Below are 12,450 nucleotides of genomic sequence, written 5' to 3' on the forward strand. Positions count from 1 at the left end.
ACTATGTGTATTTTAAAGTCAAATATCCGATCTGGCCTCAACGCTGGTATATTTTAATATTCCGTTCTGTGTATGCTAGGAAAACGACAATGCAACATCGGGTATAACACGGAACATAATCCATATTGAAATAGAATAAAAATAGTATATATTTGATATATTATAATATGAGGAACGTAGAAGATGGAATTTAGGCAATTTATTTAAAAAGCTCTAGGATAATAAAAATATTTTGCATTTGTAGTTTATAAAAAGTGTATAAATATTTTATTTATATACAATTGTGCATTAAATATTATAAATAGCATCTAAATTTATTAAACATTTTTATCCAGATCAATTAGCATTACATAGTTCTAAGCATACAAAATAATTCATACATATAGTTGGTTCTTCTAACACCAGTGTACTATAAATTCTAAAGCTTAAAAACGCGAATAATTTGCAGCTAGAATGTACAGTGAATTACAATTTCTACTAATTAGATTCTACGAATAGTAATTGCAAAGTAAAGATATGATTATATTTTGGGATTGACATTTAATATCTTTAGAGCACCCCTTTATTTTTTATTTTTTTAAATCAAAGCATTAGATAAGCTTGTGAATTTTAACATTTCAAAAGTTTCAAGCTGCTCTCTTTTTCGGAACTCAACAACCGATTTCTTAATTGCATTTTTAATACACATACCTCTTGATGGATCAATAAACTGCTTTTATATTCATACCAGCATTTCCATAAACAGAAACAAGTTGATTCATTTTAGCAGCAGTTCCTTAAGTCGAATCATTAAATGAATCTTTTTATTGATATGATTAGAAATTGTTATAGCTGTGAATTTATCAATTTTTAGTTCACTATTGTAGAACCGCTTGTTTTAAAAAAGTTTGGCTAACGCTTCTGCGTGTTTTTAATTTAGTCTTAGGACTTCGATCGCTGTTGGTGCACGCGATTCATTTTCAACGCGTGTTGATTTGGTTCTAATCGCGTCCGCCGGTTGACTTCTCCTGGCCGCGTCTTCCGTTTGCAACCCCTGCACAAATGGCCATCGGACACGGCCCTCCCGCCGGAATGTAAGTGTGTTTCCATGTCCGCTCACCTGGCCGTCCTCGACACCTTACTTTGACACCCCTGAACCCCCTCGCACCCCACCACCCCACGATTTGTCCAAAGGCCCCGGAAGAAAGCTCGGGGGCCCTGATAATTGCCTGCGGTCACGGCAGCGGTCCCCGAAGACAAAACGCGAGAGACCTGGGCTCTAATCTGGCTAAGGTCCTCGAAGGGTCCTTCCGCAGGATAGCACAGTGTCCCTTACAAATTCAACATGTTGTCGGACAAATCTGCAAGGACTACTGTGTCCCAAGCGCTATAGTGATTTCAGGAATATAAGTGCTTATGCCGAATAATAATAATAAATAGTATAAAACCATTTATTTATACATGACTCGACGCTACCTCTCCATGTCCTCGCCTTCTTTATATACTGATTTTCAATGTTTTACAAATTATTTTTAATAAATATGATCTATGAATTGATTTCATAGAAATCTATATGTTTCTCTGAAATCATAGCTTTGAGATAAAATGAATGAGTTCAATGTAATATTATTGACACAATTAAAAAGATAAGAATAACTGTTTTATATTTATTACTTATTAATAAAATATTATGTCACATAAACTCCAAAAGATTAAAAAGCATAAGTTCAGATTATAAAGCTAAAATAACATTAATCATAAATGTACAAAATAAAATTTATTATTGGTTCTTAAAAAATTTATGTTATGCAAAAATTTTTTTTAAAGTTCAATAAGAATTATTCAAACTCTTTAAAGCATTAAAAATTAAATTTTATTCAAAACAGAGTTTCTCAAACTTTTTAATACTAAATTACATTAATCTTATATATATTTGCTTTTCAATATTAAAATTAACGAATATTTTATTTTTGCAATTAAATTATTTTTATTTAGTGATTAGTTTTATTGCAAATTCATATAAGTGAAGTGACTTTTCATTGCTTTTAGTACTCCTACTAAATGTCTTACCTTATATCAAATTAACCGGTAGAAAAAGTTTTAATTTACAATTTTAAATGCCCAAATTATTCTTTAAATATTTTTTTTAAACTCTAATATAGTCCTTTAATCTAAAGTATGTTTTTATTAGCATATAACATCAATTATTTTATTAAGTAAATATTTGTTATATTTCTGCAAATAATTTCTCAATGGAGAGTTCATTTTAATATAATTATTAGCCAAGTCATATTTATTAAAATAATACTTATATGTTTAAAACATATAATTATTTTAATAAATACAGATTTAGTTATTAAAAATATTTTTCAATAAAAGGTATTTTGTTAAAGTAATTTTAATGAATACAGATGATTTTTAAAAAAAAGTGTTTTTTCAATAATGGATTACTTTTAAACACAATTTGCTATTAAAAAAAAAAATTCGTTCCTTAATCTAAATTAAGTCCTGCAATTTAAAGTATGTTTTACTAAAGTGTTTATGTTTTTCAAAAGCATTTAACATTGATTATTTTTTAAATCAATTAATAGATATTTTACTTTTGGTTTGTATCTAATCTAAAAATAGATTATTTACAGTTTATATTGGATATCTTATTTAATATTTCTCTAAATAAAATATACAAAATATTTTTCCAATATTAAAATACACCTATAAAGCGATTAAAATTATATAATTTGATACTCTTCTGAGAATTACGTAATAGCTAAAGTACTAGTTCTAATATTATTGATATAAAACATCTAATTACATTACTATAGTTTAATTTTATTGTTTTAATCTATACATAAGTATTAAAAATTATTTTAATAGTCTCACATATTTATAATGAATGTAAATAATGCAATAAAATGCTAAGATTACGTTAATAATATAAAATCCTAATTTATATACATGTATGTATATTTACAGCGTCAATTAAAATTCACTATTAAACCAAGCAATGGTCATTAGTTAACACATTACAGGCGTGAAATTAATATTTAACATTTTATATTATATTCAAAATATTCTACGACAATGCCCGCTTAATTTTTTAGTTAATGTCTCGTTTAACCGCAAGAATCAGCCGGTTAAAAATGACACGTGTTTTTAGTTTGAATATTTTAGCTGCATACAAATAATAAAGTAAATATAAATCTTTTCAATGTATATCAGCTAAACGAATCGATTAGTTAGTTAAAACAAACACGAATTTAGATAAAGGTTAACAAATATTTAAAACGATTAGAACGAAATGTGTTTTAATAATGAAAAAAAAATACAAGATGATATAATAGCGTATAATAAAAACAAATTAATACGCCGTACGAAATTAATAAGAATAATAACACAACTACTTGTGGCGTATATGCATATGAAATGAAATTTTTAATTAGTTATGAATAAATTAAAATAATTATAACGCGTGCAGCGGCGCCCTTATCTTTTGTTAACGTGTGTGGGTCGACATTGAAAACATTAAAAAAAGATCTCAGTCATGGTCAAGTTGGAGTTATGATGGAGCGTTTTAAAGTAGCCTGAGTTTTACGTTATATTGAACATTTACTTTAAAAAATGAACGTACCATCGTAATAAAACTTTGGTCTTTAAAATATATTAAAACAGGCATCAATTATTAATTATGTATAATAGAAAAGCTCATCTCACTTTTATTATATAAATGTAAAAATATGCAATCTGTGCGAACAGGGGTATGGCTGGACCCCAGATCTGTCGTCATTTCACTTATGAATATTTGTTTTCGAATACGGTTTTTTCTTTTTATTCAATATATTTTTAAGTTCAAAATGAAGACATATTTTTATCTCAATAAATATTTTAAATTAAAATATTTCTGTTGATCCACTTTATTAAGTTGTATTTAAAAAAAAATATTCTTTTAGCTTACATTAGTGGAATTCTGTTAGAAAATTTATATTTCTTAGATCACAACATTAAAATCAAAATTTGTGCTTTTACTTTTATACTAAAAACAACATTAAATATTTAATATAAATATTTAGAAATAGTTATTTACATATATATCTCTATTATAAAAATAATTGATAAAATAAAATATTTATAAGTAATTTTTGATGAAAAATTAAATTAAATTACATTTAAAAATAGTTGAACTATAGGTTTAATATTTAGGATGAGAAATGTTTAAAGTATTTGGAGTACAAAAATAATATCTACAATAGTATTATATTGCCCCATTTTAATTATTCTGCAACAATATTATATATACTTAGTAAATTAGATAAAACGATGTTACAAAAAATATAAACTAGGGCAATGAGATTAGTTTCAAATAAAAATAGATTTACTAAGTCTGATTTAAAAATTGGAATAGTTGGATATTTAAGAAATATTAAAGATTATTTTTTTAGTATTTAGATATAATTATTTTAGTAAGTATTTAATAAGATATAAATTTGTGCATAAATTTATTACTAGAAATAGTGATAATTTAAGGATAGAGAAGTATAATAAAAATAGTATGGCCAAGAAAATTTTGTTTGGAGGTTTGAATTTATATAATCATAATCAAAAATATAGTGGATTTTCTCAATGGAATGAAAAAACACATAAGTTCATTATGAATTAAATTATATTATTGAAGTATTTTTTTATATTCTGTTTATATTTATATAATTTTATTTGATAATATATTTGTAAATATATAGTATAAACAATTAGCTATATTAGATAGAAAAATAATAAATAAATAAGGGTTTGAATTACACATAGACCATAGTGTTTTTCAATATAAATTGGGTTTACGAAGTTAGAATTTGTAATTAATATATTTTTTTAATTTTGATCGATCATTACAAATTAGGTTTTCTTAGATTTCTCATATCTCACTGATAAAATATGTTGGTTTTGAGCTGTTATATTATATATGGTTAATAAAACAGATGCCAATAATGTGTCTCATTACTTACTTAGTAGTTGTTGATTGTGTTTGCACCGTTTTTATTTTTGTTTTATTTTTGTCGGCATTTTATTAGATTTTACAATAAATCGTCAATATTATTATTATTATATATTATACAAACTCTAAATAAAAATGATATATTTACACTATATATCTAAGAAAAGTAATGATATCCAATGCACTGTCAATAAAACATGAAATCATGTTCAGTTAACGTTTATGGTTTCATTTTAGGATGCATTAATAATTTATGATGCAAATAATTTTATCAAACATTACAAAAAAACTAATTCATATACAATAATAATCCGAGATATTAAAAATATATTTTTTTTAATACATCTTGATCTCTCATTTACAAAGTAGATTTAAGAAATTAAATTGCTTATTATCTGAAATAAAAAATATATAATATTAAACCTTGTTTAAGATATATACTTTTACAATATTTATCTTGTAAAAAAACTAAATATAATTTTTATTTCAAAATTTTTTAAACCATAAACATGATAGTAAGCATATTTTAATCCGTAATAAAAAATACACTTATATTTAATGTGATAATAATACTTAAAAAATAGCAATTTAAAGCTCTCTTTCTATTGACACTATTGAGCTACTTAAAATAATGCGTTTGTATTTATTTTCATTTTAATTTAATTTATTGGTTTATTGCTTAACTTTGATTGAAATCTATTGAAATAAACTTACTCAAATACCATAAATATACAAAAAAGACAAGCGTACAAAAAATTACATTAACATGCAAATACGTACTAAAAAATACATATCACACAAAGCAGTGAAACACATTCAAGTTCACACGCGTACATATACTTCTTATATACTCACACACGAATATACCTACGTATGTATACTCTTGGGTATTTCCGAAGGCATTTATCAATTCGTACGTTTTGACGCACAATTTGAATAAATAAAACTCAAATATGCATAACGTGAATACATTATGTATGTTTGCGCGTAACGATTTGAGAAAGGGGCAAAGGAATTCCTTCGGATCGTTTTCGTCCACCACACAAAACTATCGGGGTTAAAAATATGTGTGTAGATACACATGTTTTACACGTGTTGAAAAAATATTCACAAATAACACGCGGGACGCGTAAAATATAAATAATGGCCGTGCGTTGTGTCACATTGTCAAATATCAAAGCTAACCACTACTATATGGCGATAAATAAATTTAATAGATTTTAATTTAATTAAAAATATATTCGATAAATGCAAAATTATTTTTTGTTATAAATAATAGATAATAATACAATCAGAGGTTAGCTATGTTAGATAGATCGTCAATATCTTGAATATGACATTGTTTTTTTATTTATGTTTCTCACAATCATGTCTGTAAAAATTTTAATATTCACTAAATAATATGACAAATATCCGACGGTGTTCTAAATAGTTTCATTTGAAATATTATTTATTACTAATGTTCTTATTTATTACAACAACATTAAAAAATGTAAGAAATGTTATAATGAAGAAGTTTGCATTGTAATATGTACAATAAATAACGCATATAAATATAATAAATATACAAAATATGCAATAATTAAACGCGTAAGGAAAAAAGTAAGCTTATACACTTACTGTAGAAAAATAATTATGAAAAAATGTGTTGGGAAACAACTCGAGCATGTCAAACTTATGTGTGTATAATATATGATATACAAACTTAGGCATATGTTTATTTGTACATATATATGATAATAATTAATTAAACAGGAAAAACTTAAATTTCATGATATTTTTAAAGAAAAATAAATTACTTTTATTACTATTTTTATGAATTAATAAACACATAATGGCGTACAAATATACAGTAAAACGTTTTAGAAACATTGCGTTAACTTTTGTACATATTCATTAATCTACACATTTTTTATGCATGTAACAATATAAAAAATTGAAATTGCATCACAGATAATAAAACTGTGTTTTGTAATATTTATTTTGTTGGATATATTAAACTTAATGTTCCAAATATTTATATTTTTTAATGGAAAGTTGTTGTATAAAGTCATTTACGTTTATTAATATTTTTATTATTTTGGAATATGCTTTAACTGCTATATAAATATATTTATTTACAATGTATTTACAAGCATATTTTTATTAAATAGTATAAAATAGTTAATAAATTCTTTAAATATTATTTATAGTAATTTATTTACTATATCTGTTACAAAAATATATTGCAATATTATGTTACATAAATCGTTAATTCTTTACACAATTTTTTTTTTAAAGAAAGTTTCTTAATTTTCTTATTTCTTTTTCACTATAACAGTTGATATTTTCAACTTTAAATTTTTATTTATATTATTAAGCATTGCTTTTACTATTGTATGTATCAATCAATCTACAATGTTTAATAATTACATATTTATATATATATAGAAAAACACAGCAAAAAAACCTTTATTTTGCAATATTTATTTTTATGAAAAATATATTTGCAATATTTTAAATATATATATTTTCTTTCTTCCTTGTTACTATATGAGTTACTATTATTAACTATTGAATTGTTATTTTTGATTTAATTATTATATATATATATCAATCAATCTACAATATTTGTTATAAACACATTTCTTATTTATATTTAAACATATTTTATTAGTATATAGAGAAAATGTAAGCATTGCCAATATATTTTTATTTCGGGTAATTTATTTTTATAAGAAATTTCAAAGATAGATATTTTTCTCCGTTGTTTTTATGATAGTTATATTTATCAAATATTGAAGTTAACCTTTTATTTATTTTTCAATAAGCATTACGTTAACTTAAACCAATTTGTCTACAATGTTTGTTTTAAACATATTTTTTATTCTTGTATAAAGAATGAGTCAATACAGCAAATTAATATTTTTTTGCAATTTTTATTTTATTGAATATTTTTTTTTTTTAAATTACATACATGAATTACAAATATGTTTGTTTCAAGCATATATTAATCATATCTAAAGTGAACGTCAACATAGCTAATAAATCTTAATTATAAAATATAATAGTTATTGTTATCAACCATTTAATTTTAATTAATTTTATTTTTCAATAAGTATTTCTTTAACTATTGTATATAAATACGTTAATTTGTCTACAATGTTTGTTATAAACATACTTTTATTAAATATAAAGAAAAACTCAACAAAGCCAATAAATCGTTATTTCGAAATATTTATTTTTATAAGAAAATTAGATTTTTAATATAAATATCTCCTTTCTCCTTTGTTATTATGATAGTTATTATTGTCAACCATTGTAGTTTTATTTTAATTTATTTTTAAATAAATATTTATGTAACTATTGTATGTATCCATTTGTCTACAATATTTATTTTAAAGATATTTTAATCGTATATAAAGAAAAACTCAATAAATTCGCAATATTTATTTTTATAAGAAGTACTACATCTATTAATTAAGGTTTAATTTTATTTTACAATGTATGTTTTAAAAATATTTTAATCGTATTTTAAAAAAATCAACATACCCAATAATTCTTTATTCAGAAATATTTATTTTTATAAGAAATACAAAACTTAGATTTTTAATATAGATATTTTTTGCCCTCTATTTATATATTAGTTATTATTATCAACCATTAAAGTTTTACTTTAAATTATTTTTCAATAAGCGTTGTTTGAACATATAAATTTGTTTTTTTATAAAAATATCACGCATAATGAAAAAGTCATAATAGCCAATAAATCTTTATTTCGTTGTATTTATTTTTATACGAAACAAGATTTTAAATAAAGAATTATTAAGCATTGAAGTATTATTTTTATTTATTTTTTATTAAGTATTGTCTCAACTATTGTCTACAATGTTTGTTATAAACATTATTTTAATTAATTTAATAGAAAAAGTTAATACAGCCAATAAATCTTTATTTTTATGAGAAATATAAAATTAAGATTTTAAATATAAATATTTTTTTCTTCTTTGTTACTATAATAGTTATTATTATAACCATTGAAGTTTTATTTTTATATATTTTTTCCATCCAAAAAATATTTTAATAAAAAAATTTTGATCAGTTGATTATTAGCTTTATTTTTAATCTGTTGTGTCACAATACTTACTTGTAGGTGTTGACTGTTACCCCATTGTAACACATTGGTCATCTATTTTAGACATATCCCAATATGATGCAACATGTTTTAAATGCACATTTTATTACTCATGTACATATGTATCTATATAAATTTATATTGCATTCACAGACACGTCTCCATAAAACACTGAAATAAACTGTCCATAAAAACTCGTATAGCGTCGCCCCCTGCCGGCGCCGCCCGCTTTCACCAACATCCGACTTTGATTCCCGTACACACTGAAACACGATGTCGTCGTCATTTTTTCAGCCGCAAGAGATTTGCTCGCTTTGCTCCTTCGTTCGTCCCTCCATAAACATTTCCAGTTGTAATGTTGAGCGCCTACGGCCGTAGGCGGTCTTTAGCTCTGTGCTCGCCCACTTTTAATGGAGGGGGTGAAGCTCAGCCAATAGCGGCGCTCTAGTAGAGTGGTAAGGCTCACCAGAATTTTTCTCGCGGTCTACAATTGGCCGACGTGGGCTTTGACCACGCCTAAGGGTGGGGCTAACGCGTGGGGTCTGCGGCCCGACTCCTCGGGCGGCTCCAGTCCTCGTTGGGAGTTAGGCGCGCGCGGTCGCAACTCTTCCACATTGTGGTGACCCCAAGACGCGCTGCGCGAAAGATTCTCCGCGTACGAAATGTCGCAAGCGACAACCGCTAACACCGGTGTATCGCGCTAACTGGACACACTCGTCAAAGTGCTCCTATGTTATTATAGTAACCGAAAAATAAATATTGTAACGTCGCTACAATGCGGAGACGCAGGACGTCGTCGGGCAGCGCGAGGCGGAGACGTGACTTTGTAACGAAATGAAACTAAAAGACCGTTTGTGATGATAACTGCAATGTGTTTTTATAATAATTTTTATTTATGAAAATTAATGTATAATAATAATAATATATATATTTATATATTGATAAATATAAGTATATTGTAGTGATAATTAAACGATGGCGGCATACGCTCAATTCGGCTATACTTATCCGCCGGCCTCACAGGTGAGTCGAATACATACATATATATAGTGATTAATTGTGCAAAAGAGTCGGCTAAATCAGCCGATTTTTATCATATTTATCAACAGCCAAATCAAATATTATTATAACTCTTAAATGGTAACAATTTAAATATCTATATCGAAGTCCATTTTTTTATTATTAAATTAATGTAACTCAACCCATTTTTATATGTATATATTTTGCCTTTCAATGTGATATATTTGCCTAATTAAAAAAATGGTAGTAATAAATAAATCTTATTCGACTCATTTTTGTATTTATTTCTTGCGTTGAAAAGGGAAATGTGAGCTATTGTAATAATTGCTATGACCATCAGTCATCGTATTTTGGGATACTGTACATATATTTTGACTATGTAATTAAGTGCATATGTTCAAGATTTAATTTTATCCAACTCATTTTAATATTTATTTTTGAAAGCACTGTAAAGTGGACTTTGAGTTATAAGAGCTGTGAGCATCGGCTTAAGTATTACAGAAAAATTAATCTAAATTTTGCCATTTAATGATATATATCTGATTATGACAAATTTAATTTTGTAATAATAATATATTAATCTCACTCTATTTATTTTATTGTATTTATTTGTTGCATTGAAAAGTAAAAAAAATACTTGTAGTGACCATCGGTTATTTTGGGATACAATATTTTATTTTATATATTTAATTTATCTCATTTTAATATATATTTTTAAAGCACTGTAAATTTAAATTTGAGTTATAAAAATAATGTATGTGACGTATCTAAATTTTGTCTTTAGATGCTGAATATTTGCTTAATTACATATATTAATATTAAATAAATATTATTGACTCATTTTATCGCATTGTAAAGTGAAAAATGAGCAATATAATATAATTGCTGTGACAATTGGTCACCGTATTTTAGCATACTATATAAATACGAATTTTCTTTAGTCATAAAGATTTAATCTAAAATGATTATGGCTTATGACTGATTTAGTCTTGATTCGCTATTGTTTGTTTTAAAAATAATAATTTGTTAGCATATATATATACTTATTTAAAAAAGTTAAAGATCAATATTTTATTGACCTTGAAAAAATACAAGTTTGATTTCTAACGATACAAACCTAAAATATAATTAAATTGATCACAAAAGTACAGAGTTAAATAAGATTTATTCACATGTAATTTAATCGTATTAAAATTATTTTATGATCAATTAAATTATAATTTTTGCTACTAAGCATAGATTCATTAGGAACGACTTAATATATTTTTCATGTGTATGTATGTATTATATATAAAAATAAATATACACACATCTTCGATGATATAAATTAGCGTTCGCACCTGCCGTCGCTCGGAGCACCTTCGCGGTGAAACAACCAAAGGTGTTTATAATAAATATGTGGTTTAACATAATTTATAGTTAAATATACAAACATCGACAACAATAAAAAAAAATCGTCAATATGTAAACATTTGTTGTATAATCGAATAAGCCGTTCATAATACGCGGTGATATATTACCATCACAATATATCACATGTGCATTGACATTAAAATTTTTTATCCTTGTTCAAACAACAAAAGGCAATCTTTTAATTTATCGTAGTGATTAAATAATAATAATAATAATTACTTTATCTTTTTTTACATTTTTTGCTGCTCTAAGTATGTGCATTGTTGTATCTACTTTACACGCGCTCTAGTGTAAATCGTTCGTAATAAATGCATTTTTTATTGTAGTACGAATGTACGATAATTGTCTCTTTAATGTATGCTTATCTTAATATAGATTCTAATTGAAGTATATGAATAAGTATACAATAAAATAATCGATCGATTCGTATACTTAAATTAAATAAAAAAAAATCCGTACATAGTTCTAAATATGATTTTTTTTAATATTTTTTTTCGTCGCTCTGTTTGATGTTATTAAATTATTATGTATTTTAAAATTAGTCTAAACTGATTTATTATAAATAAATTTCCAAAAAATATCCTTGGAGTGTACTCCAATAAAATTAACCATAAAATAGACAACGGTCGCAATTAACCGTCGATAAACGCAGTAATGAAATTGCCGTTTCACCGCAGTTTATCGCGCGAATAAAACCGGGCAACGGTTCAAAACCGCTATAATTATTTTGCTAATGTTTTACGACGCTATAAATGAAAAATAATAATCTTAGCCAAAATTAATATAATTATAATTGCCAGCGAATAAATTATAATTCGTTTGCGTGACATGTATATTATTAATAATATTAAAAATATAATATATGAATATAATAGTACCTTAATATTTTGCAGTGTAATAAAACATTTCAATTTTTATTATTGTAATATTTTAATATTGC

The 12,450-nt window shown here is 25.0% G+C and overlaps 1 protein-coding gene across 2 annotated transcripts in view; it reads left to right on the top strand.

The window, feature by feature from the left end:
- Window positions 1-12,450, top strand: part of LOC148234057 (homeobox protein araucan-like) — a 176,885-nt gene that overhangs the window by 40,521 nt on the left and 123,914 nt on the right. Inside the window, exon 1 of one of the 2 annotated variants that reach the window (XM_088188149.1) lies at window positions 9,662-10,100. The exons of the other annotated variant lie outside the window; for it this stretch is intronic. Coding sequence (XP_088044275.1) covers window positions 10,053-10,100 — 48 coding nt within the window. The 5' untranslated portion in view covers window positions 9,662-10,052. Of the gene's footprint in view, window positions 1-9,661; window positions 10,101-12,450 lie in introns of those variants that run through there. 2 annotated transcript variants of the gene reach the window in all.

Source organism: Plectrocnemia conspersa, unplaced genomic scaffold (assembly GCF_051122295.1).
Source record: "Plectrocnemia conspersa isolate PC_06_02 unplaced genomic scaffold, ASM5112229v1 ptg000006l, whole genome shotgun sequence".
NCBI classification, from domain to species: domain Eukaryota; kingdom Metazoa; phylum Arthropoda; class Insecta; order Trichoptera; family Polycentropodidae; genus Plectrocnemia; species Plectrocnemia conspersa.